Below are 21,783 nucleotides of genomic sequence, written 5' to 3' on the forward strand. Positions count from 1 at the left end.
ATTCCATTATCCTTGTTTTGCTTTTGTTGATGTTCATCTTATATCCTCCTTTCAAGACACTGTCCATTCCATTCAACTGCTCTTCCAAGTCCTTTGCTGTCTCTGACAGAATTACAATGTCATCGGCGAACCTCAAAGTTTTTATTTCTTCTCCATGAATTTTAATACCTACTCCGAATTTTTCTTTTGTTTCCTTTACTGCTTGCTCAATATACAGATTGAACAACATCGGGGAGAGGCTACAACCCTGTCTTACTCCCTTCCCAACCACTGCTTCCCTTTCATGTCCCTCGACTCTTATAACTGCCATCTGGTTTCTGTACAAATTGTAAATAGCCTTTCGCTCCCTGTATTTTACCCCTGCCACCTTTAGAATTTGAAAGAGAGTATTCCAGTCAACATTGTCAAAAGCTTTCTCTAAGTCTACAAATGCTAGAAACGTAGGTTTGCCTTTCCTTAATCTTTCTTCTAAGATAAGTCGTAAGGTCAGTATTGCCTCACGTGTTCCAGTGTTTCTACGGAATCCAAACTGATCTTCCCCGAGGTTGGCTTCTACTAGTTTTTCCATTCGTCTGTAAAGAATTCGTGTTAGTATTTTGCAGCTGTGACTTATTAAGCTGATAGTTCGGTAATTTTCACATCTGTCAACACCTGCTTTCTTTGGGATTGGAATTATTATATTCTTCTTGAAGTCTGAGGGTATTTCGCCTGTCTCATACATCTTGCTCACCACATGGTAGAGTTTTGTCAGGACTGGCTCTCCCACGGCCGTCAGTAGTTCCAATGGAATATTGTCTACTCTGGGAGCCTTGTTTCGACTCAGATCTTTCAGTGCTCTGTCAAACTCTTCACGCAGTATCATATCTCCCATTTCATCTTCATCTACATCCTCTTCCATTTTCATAATATTGTCCTCAAGTACATCGCCCTTGTATAGACCCTCTATATACTCCTTCCACCTTTCTGCTTTCCCTTCTTTGCTTAGAACTGGGTTTCCATCTGAGCTCTTGATATTCATACAAGTCGTTCTCTTATCTCCAAAGGTCTCTTTAATTTTCCTGTAGGCGGTATCTATCTTACCCCTAGTGAGATAGGCCTCTACATCCTTACATTTGTCCTCTAGCCATCCCTGCTTAGCCATTTTGCACTTCCTGTCGATCTCATTTTTGAGATGTTTGTATTCCTTTTTGCCTGTTTCACTTACTGCATTTTTATATTTTCTCCTTTCATCAATTAAATTCAATATTTCTTCTGTTACCCAAGGATTTCTACTAGCCCTCGTCTTTTTACCTACTTGATCCTCTGCTGCCTTCACTACTTCATCCCTCAAAGCTACCCATTCTTCTTCTACTGTATTTATTTCCCCCATTCCTGTCAATTGCTCCCTTATGCTCTCCCTGAATCTGTAATATCTGATTTTTATATGCCATCACACATACTGCTCACACAGCACCAACTGGACTGCAGTAATTATGTTCCAAAATGATATACATTCAAAATAAATGGCAACAGGTCATTAATCAGATTATTTGTATTTGTTGCATCAGATGTAAAATTGCTATATGTTACATTCACACATTTAATTACCTTGTATGAAATTAAATATTTCATATGTTTTCTTGAACCAGGTACCCTACAGATGCTGAACAGGCTTTGACCTTCTGGTGTAGAAACTGTCATTACATATCGAATTGAGAGCATTCACTTTCAATACAAAAGAAAACATATAATTGCACTCATTTCTCATCAATAACTTTCTTTTCAGGCATAATGCTTTTAATACAGCAAAATCGATACATGTCTTATCCCAATAATTTCAAGAAAACTGTGGGAATTCTTTCGCTATAGTGTGAAATTTTTTAAAATAAATTTGTTCAGTGCCAAACCATTGTCCCTGATAGTGTGTGTATGTGTGTGTGTGTGTGTGTGTGTGTGTGTGTGTGTTTGGGATGGATATGTGAAAGGCAGTAATAGTGTGTGTTTATTTTAATTAATGTTGCGGTCAGAAGTAACAATATGAAAAAAATATCATTTACAATGTGCGGAGGGCTGGGACATATGTGTCCCACTGGTGTTTTTATTTGGGTCTATTTTGTCCCAGTGTACATGAAGTGAATGATCATCTTGTATTTTCATCTATGAGGTATGGGCTGAACCGTAACTCCACCAACAAACTTGCTCAGGTTGTTCACTGGATAAGTTTTGAGTGTTTCGCTATAAGGAACTTGCGATCTTCAGCAGCTCTTTATAAAGTAATAATGTAATTATGATTTATCCTGTTTGTCACCCCAATTACCTTTCCTTCTGAGAAAATACCTTCACAACAGTGAAAAAGCCTATTATGTGTAATCACCAAAATGTACATCCAAAAAAAAAAAAAAAAAAAAAAAAAAAAAAAAAAAAAAAAAAAAAAAAAAAAAAAAAAAAAAGAGAGAGAGAGAGAGAGAGAGAGATTTCGTTTTTCATAGGTGACTATGTACAGCTGAAGTGGTTGACATCACTGGCTCAGCATTGTGTCATTGCACCGCTCTGCCATTGCATTCATTGAAGCTATACAGGAAATGCACATTGGCCAACTCGTCATCAATAAACCTATCCATAATACTGCTATGTATCACTGTCAATGCATAACTAACACTGCCAGAAAACGCAACTCTAGACAGAACTAAGCATTACTGAATACTAACTTGAAGGCGAATTAAAGTGGACTTTACTTGTGTCAACAGCAGGCACTGTGAGCAAGTGGAAACAAGACACACAGCAGATACCATTCAGATTTGCACTGTTGTGCACTGTTTTCAGTATTTTCAGTACAATACAGATACAGTGATAAATGGGGCAAGCAACCAAAGCAAATGCAATAATGCTGTAATGAGGTCTCGTATCCCAAAATACTCAGAACGTATCCCTGAACAGCAACTGAAAGTTGTTCAGTGTAGTTTTGGTTCACACTGTATATTTTCCAAAAATCATGTGGATTGTATTTATGATGACAAATATTTGACTTTTCAGTGGGTAAAGTAAAGGGAAAGATAATCACTTGCTTCTAGCGGACTGTTGTGTGATTCATAGACACAGTATTAAATAGCTTTTGATTTCTGGCTTTTCTTCTGGCAGAAAGTACACACGTTCACACACATAACCACACAGACACCTAAACACACACTACCACAGCCACTGTGACACTTTAAAGTGTGTTCTGTTATGTGTGTCCATGCATCACACATCAGGCTGCTAAAGGTGGGATTGCCTTTCCTTTATTTTACGTGGTGTTCCATTCAGGAAGTTCCATTATTAAGTTTGCAGGGTACTCACAAGTTCCAATCAATAATTTTTTATTGACTGGTATAGCTCTATTAGAAAGAGTATTGTCAGAATCTGTGGAATTTACTTTGAAATGTAAATACCATAGTTTACTTTGAACTGTAACTTCTACAGTTTCTATGATGTTCTTGTCAAATTGAGCAAGACTGGTGTATAAAAAACATTGATTGGGACTTACGGCTGTCCTACAAACTTAACTTCAACAGCTACTGCTTCTCCTGCCGGCAGTGCCAGGTCTTGCTAAATTTCCATTATTGTTTCTCATTTCAGTAGATTATTTCAACTGACAAGATCTTTATCATTACATGCAAATGCAAGTATCTCATGCAACAGTTACATGTATCCTACTTGTGATGTGGTGTCAAACAGTTTTTGCACAAAGCAATTTGACAATAACATGCAGCAAATTCTCACTGGTTCTTTGGTAACCTAAGTGGCACATACATGTCCCAGGGGCAGTGGAAGAATTGATACTTTTTGTTATTGCTTTTCTGATGAATTACTGAATGAGGTGGTTCATTTTTTACACTGGATTTATATTTTGGTCGGTGATGGCAAATCCCTTTCTGGTTGTCTATCTAGCTTTTCTGTGGTTTCCTTCAAACACATAAAGTAAATTCTTGAATGGCTCCTTTGAAACCTGTTTGCTGCCCTATTATCTAATCCACTTCTCTACCAAGTCTCTAGTGAGGTGTTCTCTGTGGGACATTGAATGTCAATCTTCCTTCCCTCAGAACAGTTCTTGAAGAAGAAATGGTGATTCTAAGAGACAGCTCCATCAGTTTTTCAGATTTTAAGTACTGGTTATTTACAGTGTTTGTGTTAATTTTTGGTTCTTATGAAGATTTGAGGATGTCTCATCGTGTTTTCAAAAATCTGTTTTCAATGCAAATTAATTGGAATGTATCTTTTTACCATGAAAGACTGTAAAATGACAATTCACAAATTATGTTTCTTTATAATTTACAACAGTCCCCTGACAAAATAATATAGCTATAATTTTATTGAAAATTTTAGATGATAGAAAATGTGATGAGGAGACAGAATTTACGTGCAATGAAAATAAGAAATGGAATCGGGCCCAATGTATTCCCAAGAAATGGCTTTGTGATGGTGACCCAGATTGTGTGGATGGGGCAGACGAAAACTCGACCCTCTTGAATTGCCCAACTCCAGCTCCTTGTGGTGAAGGACAGTTTAAGTGTGCCAATGGACGCTGCATTAACAAGGTAAATACTGCTTAATTTTGTTGTGCACTGCCACATAATTTATGAGGGCAAAACTCTTGGATATTTCTGATCTTGTGTGCATTCTAAGTGCTGCATTCATTGCAACTAATATTATTCTTCCTGAAAGTTATAGTAGCAATAAATAAAGTGCAATGTAGTGTCCCACATTTTTATTTCTGTCCGTCTTATTTGTCTCCTCAGTTGGATTAGCATGTTGTGGTTTCTAATCATTTCTTTGCAGATTTTTGAGACAGAATCATCCTGAAACTAAAAAGTTTGCTTAAGCATACTACAAATAATTGAATTAAAATATGAAAGCTTTTAATGTTGATAACAGTTCTAGAAAAATTCACAATTCTGTAGAGAATTAAAACAAGTGATATCTAGAACCTTTGATTTGTATATGCCATCATACCATCATCATCATCATCTTCTTCTTCTTCTTCTTCTTCTTCGTGTTTCTGTGTGCCAGTCTATGTTGATTGTTAGCTAGCAGCAGTAGAAGGTTCTCGGCAGCACTTGTGATTTCCTATTAGAGAGTGTTTTAATATATTTAGCATCATCTGCAGCAATGTGCTCATTGCAAATCTACAAAACTCTAATGGCCATCACAAAAATAGACATGTCTAGTTCATCTTAAATCCAACAGCATGGCCAGCTCGTGATAATCTCAAATGTTAGTAAAAATTCTGAAATATAGTTAGACATCTCTATTAGTAGTCTTGAACAAATTTAAAGTGAAAATTAAATGAGAACATTCTCAAAGTTTGTAGATTCATTTGATACATATTTCTGGGGAAAACTTAAAAGTATTCCGAGATAAAAAATAAAATACCATGAGAGGCATGAAACTGTTCCTCTTGTGTAAAGAAAAATGTCATCACTAATGAATTTGCATTCTGTTGGACCTGTAGAAACTTACAGTGAGAAATTGTTAAGAAAACTATAAAATTAATTTTGGTAGCATCTGAGACATCATTATTGTGCCGTGTGCCACAGTGCAAGTAATTACTTGCCAGATGAGCTTTTGTGTATTTGTTGTTTAATTTTTATTGTTGTTTCATACGGGTTCAGTGTATTCTTCTATTTGCTTTCATTTAATTCTATAAAACTACACGAAAAAAATCTTTTTTCTGTCATGGCTGAATATGAGAAGGAAATAGGTCGTTGCTGATTGCTGAGTTGATTACTGCCCACAACAAGCTGGAAGCAACACACTCAATATTTTGTCAGAGAAACTCAGAAGGTTGTTACCCTGTGGATTGGAAAGCTTTCACCCTGCCAGTAACTAATCGTGCACCAGGAGACAATTAAATGAAAACTCAAATCTTATATCCTGCATCTAATGCTGTTGATCAACTATTTAAAACCAATATTTGAGACAGATAGTAAAGTGATGAATGCCGTACTTTCATATATTTTAGTATAAGGATCATAATAAAAGGATAAAAGTTATTTTACATCTATACTCTGCAAGCAACCTTACAATCTGTGGCTGAGGGTTATTCTGGTACCACTATCTGTTCCTATGTTCCCCATTCTATTTGCGAGTGGCGTGTGCAAAGAATGATTGTCAGTAAACCATGTTAGGTATGTTTTTTGGGATTTTCTCATTGCGGTCATTTTGTAAGATACATGTGGGAAGAAGTAAATTGTTGCCTGACTCTTTCTGGAACCTCTCCCTTGGAATTATAATAGTAAACTTCTCTGTGATGCACACCACTTCTGGAGTTTGTTGAGCATCATGGTAATGCTGTTGTGCCAACTAACAATCCTGTGATGAAACATGTAACTCTCTGTTGGATCTTGTCTATTTCTTCTATTAATCCAACCCAGTAATGGGTCCAGACCAATGTACAATACACAAGATTTGGCCAAACGAGTGTTTTGTAGATCACTTCATTCATGCATGAATAAGATTGCCTTAAAATTCTTCTAATGAATCTCGCCTCGCGTCTGCTTTTCATACTATTTGTTTTATTGGTCATTCCACATAGGTCACCCCAGATGGTTTCTCCTAGGCCGTTTCCAGTGATTTGTCACCAATAATGTTATCATACAATAGTGAATTTCTTTGCCTAGTTATCTGTAATATGTTACATTTATGTACCTTCATTGTCAACTGCAAACCCTGCTTCAGTCATTGATCTTCTGCAGGTTTTTCTGGTGTTTGCTAGTTTTCTGGGATTGCTAACTTCTTACAGACAACCACACCATTGCAAATAATCTCATGGAGCTTCTGACATTATCTGCTAGATTAGTTATAACCAGTGACCAGTCTTCCCAGGTGTACTCCTGAAATTACCTTTACATCTGTTAAATTTATTCCATTAAGACTGATGTGTTGAGTTCTATCTGCAAGGATGTCTTGCATCCACTCACAAATCTGGTCCAATATTTGGTAGGCTCATATTTTTTCCACTTAACTACAGTTCACAGCTGTTTTGAATGCCTTCTAGAAGTCAAGGAATACGGCATCCATCTAGTTGCTGATGTCTGCAACAATGTGGATCGCATGGACAAAGATAACAAGCTGAGTTTCAGAAATCTATGTTTGTAGGATCCATGTTGTTTTATGTAGAGGAGATTTTCATTCTCCAGAAATATCATAATATATGAACATAAAACATGTTCCATTATTCTATAACAGACTGATGTCAGTGATATGGGCCTATAATTACGTGTATCTGTGCTATGACTTTTATTGAAAATGAGAGTGCCCTGCTTTTATTTCCCCAGTCACTAGGTACCCTTCATTGTCCCAGCAGACTGTGATAAACTTCTGCTAGAAGAGGAGCAAGTTCTTTGCATAATCTCTGTAGAATCTCACAGTTATGATGTCTGGACTGAGATACTCAACAAACTTCATTAAGCGATTGTAGTCGGTTTTCTGTTCTGAGATAATGTGTCTCAGTACCTGACATTTTCATATTCATGTGATGAGTGTTGGTTCTTCATCATCTTGACCTGTTTAAGGTGTTTAATGAGGCATACAGTTAGCCATTTCTTCCTCATCAACAGGAACAAAAAAGAGATTGACTAATAACTACACAGAGAATCTTCGGCATTGCCTCATTCAGTGGCTTGAAGAGATAAACTGCTGTACTAAAGCAAAGCAGTTAAAAAATCAAGATAGCAGACCAATTATAATGTAGAACTCATTTCTCCAAGTGGTATTGATAGAGAAGCGAACAAAAGAGGAGCTAGGGAGGTGAAACAGTAGCAGATGGACATAATATAGAGGTTAATGCAGAATACATCAACAAAAAAGTGATTACCAAAACATAGGTAAAGCATAACACTACAACATTTTATAGTGAAAACAGAAGCCCATAACAAAAACAGAATCATGTCAAAATGCCTGATATGAATAAGAAATTGGAAATGGAGTACCTCGAGAAGAAAGAAAGAAATTACTTAATATAATAGAGGGAAACATTCCACGTGGGAAAAATATATCTAAAAACAAAGATGATGTGACTTACCAAATGAAAGCGCTGGCAGGTCGATAGACACACAAACAAACACAAACATACACACAAAACTCAAGCTTTCGCAACAAACTGTTGCCTCATCTGGAAAGAGGGAAGGAGAGGGAAAGACGAAAGGATGTGGGTTTTAAGGGAGAGGGTAAGGAGTCATTCCAATCCCGGGAGCGGAAAGACTTACCTTAGGGGGAAAAAAGGACGGGTATACACTCGCACACACGCACATATCCATCCACACATATACAGACACAAGCAGACATCATACACTTCTGCCTCGACTGACATCTCTGCCCAAACTCTTTGTCTTTAAATATGTCTGCTTGTGTCTGTATGTGTGGATGGATATGTGCGTGTGTGCGAGTGTATACCTGTCCTTTTTTCCCCCTAAGGTAAGTCTTTCCGCTCCTGGGATTGGAATGACTCCTTACCCTCTCCCTTAAAACCCACATCCTTTCGTCTTTCCCTCTCCTTCCCTCTTTCCAGATGAGGCAACAGTTTGTTGCGAAAGCTTGAATTTTGTGTGTATTTTTGTGTTTGTTTGTGTGTCTATCGACCTGCCAGCGCTTTTGTTTGGTAAGTCACATCATCTTTGTTTTTAGATATAAAGAAATTACTTAAGTAGATAAAAGGAAAAAGTGTTCATAGAGGCAAAGGAAACAACAAACATGATACGCAAGAGAAGGCTGTAATTCGAAATGGAGTACCTCGAGAAGAAAGAAAGAAATTACTTACGTAGGTAAAAGGAAAAAGTGTTCATAGAGGCAAAGGAAACAACAAATATGATACGCAAGAGAAGGCTGTAATTCTATGGAAGCTTACTATAATTAGTGGTAGTACATTAACAAACGTAAATGTTGAAAGTGGATGCAAAATGGGCTGATGAAGTAAAAACTATAGTCGAAGTAGTTGAGATTGGTCCAAAAGATATTTACACTAAAGAATCATTTCAGACTAAGGCCAATAACTTCAAGAGTTTACAAAAAAATTATCTGATACAGGATGAAGAACTTCAGTGAAAGAATGAAGACATTCTGGAAGGAGAAGAGACAAAGCAGTAATTAAGTTCATGTGTGTGACTCACAGTATGCCAAACTGTTGAAGAATAAGTAATTCAGCTTTCTGATGATTTACTGTCCCAGCTCTCCATAAATGTTACATTTGTTTTTTCATTATTTGCTTAATTTAACAGATGTAGAACTTAGCAGTCAGTGATCTCGTAATATGTCGCCTTGAATTAAATTCCTATTATTAATGGGATTGATTGACATCTGTTAAATAATGTACACAACACTGCAGTAAGTAATTTTTAGTCTCTTCACAATAGTCCCTTGTGATAATCAGCTTTTTATCAAGCAGGAGGCTCATTGTTTATAGCAGATAGGTAAGCTACACTCATTAATAATATTTGCACAGTTCTTTGGAGGCAGATTAATTCAAAATATGGTAGATATAGGCACTTCTCCTGAGCACTGATTCATAAATAGGTGATATTAGCATAATGAAAGTTTCCCTCTGATTCATTGTAAAATCCATTTCAACTAGCTACCAACTACATGTTGTATACATTTTGGTTCCTGAGCAGGAACTGACACATAGTAAATGTACAGTTTTGATACTGGACACAAATTAACTTATAACATGATGTTTATGTTCTGGTAGCAAAATAGAGGCTGACTAATAGCAATGCCTAGATGTTAGCAATTTAACTACTTAACAGACTGATGTTGCTCTGTTTGCCACACCTATTTGTAGCTGAGCACAGTATAAAAATTACAGAACATTGAAATACACAGCAGTTATATGTTGGTTAAAGATACAAATGACAGTAAAATGAAAGGACACAAAGGTACAATAGGAAAAAGAGAAATTCTGTTCAACTATGAGCTGTATAATTAGAAAATGGCAAAAATATCAGGCACTACATTATGAAGTTGATTTCTATGCCCTCAGGGATACAAAAAGCCTACCAAAATATTACAAGAAACTTAAATTTTTCAGACTGAATAATTAATGAACTAACAAATTATTCTGCCAAAAGTAGGCATTTTTGGGATGAAAAAAAAAAACTGTGCATCAAAACTATGGTACTGAGTTTTGGAAATAATCACAAGTTAACATTGAAACGTTTTGGAACACAGACATTGTGAATATGAATAACTTGTGAAATATGAAGTGTTTGGGAAAAGTTAGATGTTTGTTGAAAAGAGGAGAATGAGGGCTTTCAAACGAGCTGTGTTACTTTAGAAATAAACACCTGTTTTTTCATTGAACATTTTTTTATGAATCGTAAACCCTGAATGTTTCTTTAACTAAAATAATTCCATAATAACCAATGGTATTGCTATCATAAATAGTCTGTAAATATCAAGTGAATAGTATATTTCATTGGAATAAATCATGCATAAAAAATTAGCTATTGTGTGTAACTATTGTATATTCCTTTGTAACAGAATGAGTTCAAATAAAGAAAAAAAAAATGTTAATACCAGGAATGATATAAGAAAAATTATGATGGTTCTGCCTTACTTTCACACATCTACAATAAAAACAATCAGTGGTTTCTTTAGACACATATGTTTGTTTGACTTCTCAGTCAGCTGTATTCATTTTTATTCTAACTTTATGTGTACTATCAACATTTTTATTGATTTGGGCTCATTTGAACTCACATTTAGGGTTGGGTATGTGACCATGATAATGACTGCGGTGATGGAACAGATGAGGGGAAATTCTGTAATTCTCAGTACAAAACATGCAGTCCTCAAGAATTTACTTGTCAAAACTTCAAATGCATTCGTCGTGCCTACCATTGTGATGGGGGAGATGACTGCGGCGATGGCTCTGATGAATTCAGTTGTCCAGGTAAGATACAGCAAATTGATTTGCACATATCAATAAATGCTGATGGTTATCAAAGTCTCTAAAACATCCCAGTAAACCAAAGTGTCTGCGTGGTGTTGAGGGTAGAATAATGTTGTATTGTATTTGTGATTCATTTATTTGGTGTCAGTTACAAGTCATATAACTACATTCTGTGTTATTTGATTCTCTAGAGAAAATAATAATTAGAAGCAAAATTGGTTTACTGTATAATATTTTAAAAAAATTAGTTTAGACATGGATGTAACACCTGTAAATATTTCTGGATAGCGGATACGGTATTAAGAGCTCTTGGAATGCCTTGAGTTGCATCACTGTTCAGTAGTATTTCTAGAATACACAATAAATAACGATTAAGAGACTACAGCAATGTACAATGTCTTGTTGTATGACGTACATATTTAGTTGTGAAATATGTACATGGTCCAGTGAACAGAATACACTAATTTTGTGTCAGAGATGTGCTACAAATAGATGAGCATTAAAAAAATCATAGTTTTTATGTAACACTCTATAATACAATTTTTTACGTAGCACTGTATAATAAATTGTTTTTAACTATTACAATTGTTAAAAATTGTCGACAAACATGAAAGTTGTTCTTTAGGCTATAAGGTTTATTCACCCTGCTCACTGATCAGAATAGCAATTTAGGTACACAGATTCATTTTTCAGTCTTATGTGGAGTGTAAACCAGTACTGTGTTCATGATTTTATTTGTAAGTTATCATTTATTTTTATGACAGGCTTACTGTGCATAATTTTATTGAGATCACCAAAGAAATTAATTAAATAGTTTGATTGATCTTATCACTGTTCTGAGGCTCTTCACTTTCTACTTTCAAGATACAGTATACTTGCCTTCACATGCAGATTATTCAGATTGGGGATTATTCATGCATCTAAAAAAAAAAAAAAAAAAAAATCCCTCTAACAAACAGCCTGCCACATGACAATATGTGCTATTTCATTGTTTAAATGACTGCCACCTGTCAACAGAGAACCATTTACATTGTTACTGGCCAACCTGCTGCTGATTTTTTGCAGTGGTTTAGCCATAAATAAGTAAAAGCTGTCCATGTTTCAGGCATGATTGCCAAAAATACTAAGTTTTTTCATGAAGTTATAGCGTTAGAGGGAGAATTTAATGCCTCGTGTGGATGGCTAACCAGGCTCAAACAGTGTCATGTGATTTGCAAACTTACTGTGCCAGGATAGTGGCTTAGTTCAAATGTTGTGGCAGCTGATTTCTTCCAGGAAGAGGCCCAGAAATTTGTGGAATAAGAGAATTTCACACGTGACCAAATTTATAATGCGGATGAAAGTGCTATGTATTGGAAATGTCTACCAACCACAACCCTTGCTTCTAGGAGAAAAGTTTGTGCTCCTGCAGATAAGTCATCTAAAGAATGCATTACAATTTTGTGCACCAAAATGCTTCTCGGAACCACAAAATGAAACTACTAGTGATTGGAGAAAAACTGTAGCATTCATGGATATCACAGCTAAGGATTTCCTGTGCGTTTTTACAACCAAACAGGAGCTTGGATAGTGAAATTTTCAAAAACTGGTTCCACCCACATTTTTTATCACAAGTTTGGCGATTTATAGAAGAGAAAGGATTGCCACAAAAGGCTGTTCTATTGCTTGATAATGCCCATTCATATTTCGATGATAAGATCCTCGTACCTGATGATGGTCTCACAGTAACGAAGTTTTTACCTCCTAACGTGGCAGCCATTACACAGCCAATGGACCAAGGCATAATTGCATAGGTAAAATGGCACTACCGAGCTGATCTATGTTAGTTAATGAGGATAATTTTGTGGTGTTCTGGAAGAATTTGTCAATTCTAGATGCCATATGCTGGATTGCTGATGGCTGGTAGGAATCAGGCCGCATACACTAGTTCGATCCTGGTGGAAAATTCTTCCACATATAGAAGAAAGTGATTTTCAAGGTGGTAGTGATGAAGAAATAAGGACTGCACAAATAATGAATCTAGAAATTGTTTTAAAAGTTTTTGAATCTGTTGATGTAGAAAATTTGAATGAGCAGCAGAAGATCGATGCATGGGAAGCTGTCTTTCAGTAATGAGGGGCACGAAAATTGTGACTGCTGTTTCACAATAAAACAAAGAAGAGGACAGTGAATATGAAAATGGGGGTGAAGACAATGACCTTGTCAGTCATTGTACCACACTGCAATGTGCTGAAACTCTTCTAGATTATATAGGTCAGAGAGGGTATCAGTACAAAAACGTAATTGTGGCAAAAGAAATTTGAAATGCTCTGCAGAAAAATGTCAACTCCTTTCACAAGCAGACCAACATCACAGAATATGTTTATAAATAAACAAGGCTACAGTACTTAGGCATAGAACTTGAATAAATTTTCGAACAAAAAATATATGTTTGAAAATACCTCTGTTATTCGTGTTTTTTGATTATTCTTGCATTTCTCCCCCATATTATCCCAAATAATCATGAGTATACTGTACTCCAATTTCCCTTCAAGCTGAAGCTTTGAGTCATGCTGCGGCAGCACAGTTGGTGGCAAAAGGCAGGAATTTGAGGTCGAATTCTGTTCTGGCGCACATTTGCGGCTTGTTGCTTATAACAAAGGCGCTGCTTATATTCTGCATGGAATGTGAGAATTCTTTTTCAGTTTTCATGCCACCTTTTCTCAGGAGACTGTATTTTGAGTTAAAATTCTGTGTGTCAAAAACCTGCCTCCATAGCTGCGTGATCAAGAGTGCTCCCATGTGGAGGACCCGGATTCGATTCTCATTAGTGCCAATAATGTTTCCTTTGTTGGAGGACTGGTACAGGGTGGACTCAGGCTGATGATGCCAATTGAGGAGCTACTTGATCAATAAGTAGTGGCTCCAAGGTTTGGCATGTTGGCAAAGAGACCAGGAGGGAGGTGTGCTAACCACGTGCCCCTCCTTGCGGCATGATACTGTGTGGCAGAGGATGACATTGTAGCCAGTCAACATGCCTTGGACCTTCAGGGTCAGGATGAGGAGTTTGTGTGTGTGTGTGTGTGTGCCAAAAGGAAAATTTGCGTGAGAAAATTATAAAATCGCAAGGAGACAAAGTGACTACCCAGCACTTACCAACAGGAGGTACGATCCAGTAAGGGCGATAAGCACATTAAATAAATAAAGCATCGTTCATACCTTTCAGATCTGTTAGTGTGCTCCTCAGATATGAATGAGGGGTAGGTTGGTAGGGAGGGGTTAGTCATTATCCCGTAAGAAGGAACTAATAATTCTGAAAGCTATGAATAGTTTTCTTTTTTCTCTATTTTTCATGTATCTCTTGGATATCTGGTATTTTGACTCTTGTAGAAAAGTAGCAGCCAGCCATTCTGTCTGCTCATAATTTTACAACATGATTAAGCCTTTGCAGTTATTTGAGTTCTGCTTTCAGTTTTCTTGTCAACATTTCCTATTGCTGAATCTGGGATCACCTGTTACTCTTACATGCTTGTATCTCATTTCAGAGAAAAATAAGACATGCCCACAAGGAAAATTCCGATGTAACAATGGAGACTGCATCGATAGCAGTTTGGTGTGTAATAAGGTGTCTGACTGTTCTGACGATTCTGACGAGCCTCTGCATTGCAATGTTGATGAGTGTGCCAAAGTAGAAGTGCATCAGTGTGGACATAAGTGTGTGGACACACCCACAGGATATTACTGTGAATGTAACCAAGGATACAAGTGAGTTTAAAAAAAAGTGCTTGTCCAAATACAGAATTGTGTTTGAACTTTCATTAAAGAATGTTTCTCATATTCTGTTGTTTCTTTCCAGGTTAATGCCAGACAATAAAGCTTGTATAGATATAGATGAATGTTTGGAAACCCCTGGAGTTTGTTCACAGTACTGTTCAAATACGCCTGGTTCTTATTACTGCAAATGTAATGATGCATTTTATGAGAGAGAAACAGATGAACATACATGTAAAAGGAGAGATGGCACAAAACCCTGGCTGATATTTACCAACAAGTATTACATACGGAACATGTCACTGGATGCCACACAATATTCATTAGTCCATCAGGACCTCATGAATGTAGTAGCACTGGATTTTGATTACAAGGATCAGTACTTGTACTTCTGTGATGTCAGTGCTAAGACAATCTATAGGTAAATTGAAGTAGTTCTACTCTGCAAAATAACATTAATTTACTGGTGAAAATCATAATCACTCAGTGAAATTTGATCACTCACTGAGATTCTGTGATGTATGCCATTACTTAAAGATTTATTCTAGGACCCTCATTAGATCCAAACAAATCGCTTGCTTAAAGTCCTGATAAGTTTAATTTTAATATTTTATCCATCTTCAGCAAGTGTAGTTGCTTATGTCAAAATAATCAGCAGTCATTTGTATAAAAGAAATTTTAATTTCCTTAACTGGTTTCAGGCACGTAGTGCCCTCCTTCAGAAGGTTATAATTATGTCATTATTTGTGTGAGTCAACAATATTAATTTACAACACTAAAATGGCTCTGGATGGTTTTACAGCTATTTTGTTCACTTTGAACGAATATAATAGTTATACTGTGACAAAAAAAGGAATAAATTCAAATAACATTGACCACTAGAATAATTGATGTATGGCATAACACATTAGCAATTTTTTCTAGCATGAAGGAACTAGCATTCCAGTAGTGATATACATTTCCAGAACATTAAGTTGCAAGCAAATAAATGGATCACAGTGATCAGGGCCATTGACTTCTTTATTTTCTAAATCAAGCAGCTGTATTTAAAAAGCTGAAGGAGCAACAAAGTAGGCATACATAATCCTCTGTGACTGAAAAATATGTAGCTTATTCTCCCTCTTCCAATAAATATGTAACTGTTGTGGGCATATTTAGACTGTTTCCATAGAAGTCCAAAGAAGAACTCTGTAAAGATATCAAAATTGGTAATCTTGGATTTACAGAGGTAATAGATTTTTTTTAAAGATTAATTCTTTACGCGCTTATTTGATGTTACAATTAAAATATTCAAGGTCAGGAAGGAAATGTTGGGGGGGGGGGGGGGGTAATACCAAATCAAGCCATTGATTTTTATATATTGTAATGCAGGAATATTTTCATTAGTTCCCAGGGAATGCCTGTGTTCTGATAATTCTCTTAAACTGCTCTGATTCTTTTGTTGCTGCAATATTTCACTAACTGAAAAGACAAACAAAAATAAATTTGTCAAGCTATGGTTGAAGTTAGGACACAGTTGCTGTCTCCATTCATTGATGCAACTCTGTGATCTTAGGCAGTGGTCTGATGACATCATAAACTGACCATTGCATGAGCATATGTAAAGAGATTGGCTTTAAATGTGAATCTGTCAGCTGAGTGCTTATACCCCTAATGATGATGATGTGATGTGTGGCATTGAGAAACAAATGTTAGACAGAGAATTATTCTTTGGACCACTGTAAAAGGCCTGTGAAACAAAAATCACCAAGGGCTCAATGAATATTGTTTCTATTGCTCAATTTTTTTTTCTTTTTGCAGATCTCCAATTGGTAGCACAGACAACAACCAGACAAAGGAGCCAGTTATTCGCCATGATAGCCACGGTTTAGAGGGCCTTGCTGTGGACTGGGTTGGCCGCAAGCTGTATTGGCTTGACCGGCACAGTAAGAATCTGGATGTTGCTGAACTGGATGGCCGCAGCAGGAAGACTATCATGTCTGGCATTGCAGACCCACGTGCAGTTGTAGTGCATCCTGGCATTGGTTACCTCTACTTTACCAGCTGGCATCTGCAGGTAACCTTTCAAGCATATCTTAAGTATTAACATATTTTGTTAACACCAAGTGCACAGAAACAATGATTTGGTGACATGACACCCTGACATATGCTGGATTCACAATGTGATGAAGACAGCTTAAAATCCTCAACAGACCATAATTTATTATTCTCTATATGAGAAACTACAGAAATTACTTCAGGCTACTGTTACTATACATCATTATGGTCTGTTTCTTTCCACAACCTCTTGTTTCTTTCCACAACCTCTCCGAACAGAGTTAATGACCCATTTCTAGAAACATAATGGTAAATGAGAGGATAACACACTTGATCACATGCAGACAATTGCACAGGCTCAAATGTGCACCCAAACAAACGCACACCCATGTGCATACACACACTAAATCGCTCAAAAATGCTTTGGACCACCCTCATGACAACATAATTTGCGTTTTTGGATTAGAAACCTCTTTTCTAATATTCTTTTGACCATAGGAAGTCACTGTGTAACGAGGGTGAAAGTAGCCCTGCATTAACAGTGCTGTTTTGTGTGTGTGCTGTCTCCAGTTGTGAAGTGGACAACATGGTACGTGAGCAGTTGTAAGTCTGTCAGACTGCCATGAAAGGTTATTTCAAGCTTCGATCATGTTTACAGCATCAGTTTGAGGTAAAAAGAGTTGCTAGTGTGGGAAGTTACCCACCAAACTGGCAGACACCACAACAGTGTCATCTTCACATTCACCTGCTGTCGTGAGACTCAAAATATTAAAGATCTGCCTTGTAATGTCACCTGCAGTCAACAACACTAACTGATAACCACAATCAACACATTGATAGCTAATAATTATTCTGAGGAGAATGCAACAGAATTGCATGCTGGCTTTTTGGAGGCAAATGGGAGGACTGGGTGGACTCTAAAACAGTATGGAACTATTTCTACATATTCAATTTGACCTTCAGTGTCCATTATGCACAACAGTTCTAACGTTTTTCGGACGACAAGAGACAGTGAGGTATTGGGTTGCAAGGCACACACGTCTCTCAATTCAGTTAACCTGCTCGTTGTGTGTAGGCTGATCCTCTTCTCTGGGTAATCAGCTACATTGATCTCCCACAAGCTTCTTCTCTGAAGACTATAGCTGGTTATTTATTAAAATACTTATCTATCCTTGAAATAATTTTGGTACTCGTATAATACTTTTAAGTTCAATCACTTTATATTTTCAACTTTCACAGATAATAACTTCTGCAAGCTAACTTATTCCTTACGCATTAGACTCATTTACACATATTCAAATAGCATTCATGTGTCTTGTTTCGTTCATAGCCAAGACATGAAATAATTTAAAGGTCTCAAGCGAGGCCAATACATGAATGTGCGTAGCAATCTATATTCAGTGGTTCAGTAGTCTTTTTTACAATCACCACAGACACTAACATATCGAAGAATACGACATAATTATTAGTTGAGTTCTCCTCACATCTTTTGTTGCGCTGGCGGCAAACACTTGTTGTCGTCAGTGACTTGCCCCTCTCCCATTCTTCTAATAACAAACTTCTGACCTGCACATAGAAACAGGTGGATCAGTAGAAATGATCTCATTCCCCACACTTGTATCTAAAATATTGGATGTTTGAGACGGTGGAAGGCCGAGTGTTTCTAGAATTTACCCCAAAATACTTGAGGCACTACACAGTGCAAGCTCCACAGCACCATGGTACATGAAGAAGGTGAGAGAGGGATCACTGGATTGGAATCTGGATCAGTGGTGTAGGGTTCTGTCATCAATGAATTCATGGTTTGTCTGATATCAGGCTGTCATTGTAGAAGAGTGTGGAACCATCCAAGTACCAAGACAGGACCAGAAGGGAGGTATATAATCTTGTTTTGGGGTGGTATCATATAGGGATCTCTGAAAGTTTTCATTGCTAGAGAGGATAATTTGAGATCTATGCAGTATCAATCAGGGGCCTCCAACCTATTATTCAGCTCTACTGTCAACTTTTTGGCAATGGGTCTGTCTTTAGAGACAAAATGCATGAGCATGTTGCTTCCACTTCGTGAATGTCTTCACCCAGGTGACAGGAATTAACTGAATGGTGGAATGGGCTACTGCATCTCCTGACATGATATCAATGGACAGTGCTTGGGACCAGGTGGAGCTTGCAGTGCATTGTTGCAGGTACCCTCCTCACACACTTGAGGACCTCATGAGGGCTGCCATGTAAGAGTGGTAAATCTTGACCACTTTGCAAACTGCATGCCAAGGAGAATCCAATCATATTACTATGCAAGGGGTGTAGCAAAACTGTATTGAATGTTACCTTACACCAGATTTTAATTTTGCAGCTGAGAGAACATATGTACTTTTGAACAGACCGTCTTATTTATTTTAATTATTTTTTTGTTTAACTTTTTTGTAAGACTTATCCTATCCCACACATATTCACAAATATGCATGTGGTAGAAACATCAGTTTTCCACATTTGACTCCAGAACATCTTCTTCATTGTTTTTGTAGTGCAAACTGAACAGCTCTTCAGATTTCACCATGCAAGATCTTTATTTGCCTGCAATAAATTTTTGTGCATTCACATTAATAATATCACATTAGAAAAGTAGTTAATGTACACAAAAAATAGATCATGTTAGATACCAGAACTGGACATACTGCCGTTGATGGTGGAGTTCAAAGCCTTTTAAGTGGATATACATATTTTTCAATGACTAACTGTTTTAACTTGTACTTAAAAACAACCCCATACAGTTACTTTCTATCACTGGGCAACCTGTTAAAGAAATGCCTTCTAGCAGCAACTGGTTTGTTTACTGTAATGATGAGTGTGTATATTCATTATGTTACTTTATACGTTCTCTTTTACGAACATAATAGTGGTAAGAACATATACAGAGCATACAATTAGTAAATTATACTTAATTAAATAATACATACAATGTTGGCATTTACTCATATTAGTGGTTACTCTTAACTGCCTGAATATTTTACTCATGTAGATTGCAGTCTCTCTCTCTCTCTCTCTCTCTCTCTCTCTCCCCTCCACCCCACCCACACACCCACCCACACACACACACACGCACACACACACACACACACACACACACACACACACACACACCAAATCCGTTGTTACAGACATGTGTAGATAAACCCATAGTCAATTTGTTTTAAGACAGTAGGAGTTTCTATGGCTGTGAGCTATCTTTTTCGTGAATGTAGCTGGTATGCTCTTTCCATCTAAGATGCCCATACATCACAACGCTTAAAATAGAACCATTTACTGCATCAGTACACACATAAATGGTTCACACAATCGAATGAAGTGAAATAAAGACTGCAATCTATCCATGTGTAATTGACATGTGAAGATAAGGACACTATCCATGCACATGGGAGGATTTCAGAGACAGATGATAAAGAGCAGGAAAAGGTAGGAGATGTGTTGCAACAAGAGTATAAAAACAATTGAGCTGCATAAGTTTCTTGGAATTTTGCAGATGAAGCAATATCTTATATTCCCACAATCCACCCAGGATGCAACTTTCTTGTCTCTCCACATCCCCTGGTCTCAAAATCACCCCCTCCCCCCACTCACACACACACACACATTTCATTTCTTGTGTATTGTATGTCATTATTAGTGTAATAGCAAGAATAAGTAGCAGCTTAAATGTTTTTTAACTTTGCAGGCTTATATTGGAAAGATTGGTATGGATGGCTCTAACTTCACAAGAATACTGAAGTGGGATCAAGACATTGCTTGGCCAAATGCTTTAACCATTGATTATTTCACCGATCGTCTGTATTGGGCAGATGCACATCTTGATTACATTGCATCTGTAGACCTGGAAGGCAGGCACAGACATGTGGTGTTATCTGGTCAGCAAGTACCACATGTATTTGCAATAACTTTATTTGATGATGATCTGTTCTGGACAGACTGGAACCTTAAAGCCATCAGTCGAGCAAATAAATTTAATGGGCATAACTTGGAAGTAATTCGCAATACCACGCACAGACCGTATGATATTCATGTGTTCCATCCTCTGAGGCAGCTAGCATACCACAATCCTTGTGGTAATGGGAATGGAGGTAAGATGTACTGAAGTCAATTGTTCAAGTATACCAGTGGAGACATACATTTTAGTTGCTGAGTATTTCATTTCTTTATGAAATGAATCTATGGGTTCCTTACAAAATGAGTCTAGAAATGAAAAGCTGACAGAACTCAATAATAAATTTTATTTGAATGCTTTTTGTGGTTTTAAATGTCATTATCTTTTTCTAATTGAGTACAGTAATCTAGTTCCTTTAACGTTTTGTTGACAAATATAGAACAGTGCATTGCCAGCTTTTGTAAAACAAAAAATTATGTTTTTGTGTAGGTTGCTCACATTTATGCCTGCTAGCTCCAGGCTCAGGACAGTACCAAACCCCAGAGGGTTATGGAGAAGGTGAGGGTACTGTTGGTTACACTTGTGCATGTCCCAATCAGTTTTTCCTCTCTCCTGCGGATAACAAGACCTGCATTGCCAACTGTACAGTGGGACAACATCGTTGTGGTGCACCAGATGAGAGTTGCATCCCATGGTTCTGGAAGTAAGTTCTGAAAGTATGCATTGATATTACAAACTGTCTGGGACCAAATGAAATTGTAGTTCCATGATATGTATTGTGGCAGTCATAATTTTTACTTTGAGTTCCTTGTGTTAATGTTACCATTGAAGTAATCTAACAATGGATAGGTTCTCTATGGATCTGATTTATAATAATTAAAAATATTTGTGTAGGAGTTGTAAAGACCATAGAAATACTGTATTAAGTTACTTTCTACCTTGTAAGCACATTCTGTTTGGAATAGGCAAATGTCTATTGTTTAGTGTGAGGCAGAGAAGTCAGTAAATGAATAGATTTTTATTTATCGTGGCAACAAAATGTGAGCTACTATATGTCAGGCATCCTTCAGTTGCACCAGTAGTGAAGGATATTAGTTGTAGATATTTAAAACTGCTTGTGAATGCTATCTAATGATGACGAATTGTGGTTATATATGTTGTGTGATCCATTTTT

At 37.0% G+C, this 21,783-nt stretch overlaps 1 protein-coding gene across 1 annotated transcript in view; it reads left to right on the plus strand.

Moving 5' to 3' along the window:
- LOC126475165 (low-density lipoprotein receptor-related protein 2) overlaps positions 1-21,783 on the plus strand; it is a 217,079-nt gene that overhangs the window by 157,968 nt on the left and 37,328 nt on the right. The window contains exons 41-47 of the mRNA XM_050102790.1: positions 4,342-4,553; positions 10,717-10,903; positions 14,428-14,647; positions 14,739-15,074; positions 16,454-16,709; positions 20,403-20,805; positions 21,099-21,312. Coding sequence (XP_049958747.1) covers positions 4,342-4,553; positions 10,717-10,903; positions 14,428-14,647; positions 14,739-15,074; positions 16,454-16,709; positions 20,403-20,805; positions 21,099-21,312 — 1,828 coding nt within the window. The remainder of the gene's footprint in view (positions 1-4,341; positions 4,554-10,716; positions 10,904-14,427; positions 14,648-14,738; positions 15,075-16,453; positions 16,710-20,402; positions 20,806-21,098; positions 21,313-21,783) is intronic.

Source organism: Schistocerca serialis, chromosome 4, assembly GCF_023864345.2.
Source record: "Schistocerca serialis cubense isolate TAMUIC-IGC-003099 chromosome 4, iqSchSeri2.2, whole genome shotgun sequence".
NCBI classification, from domain to species: Eukaryota; Metazoa; Arthropoda; class Insecta; order Orthoptera; family Acrididae; genus Schistocerca; species Schistocerca serialis.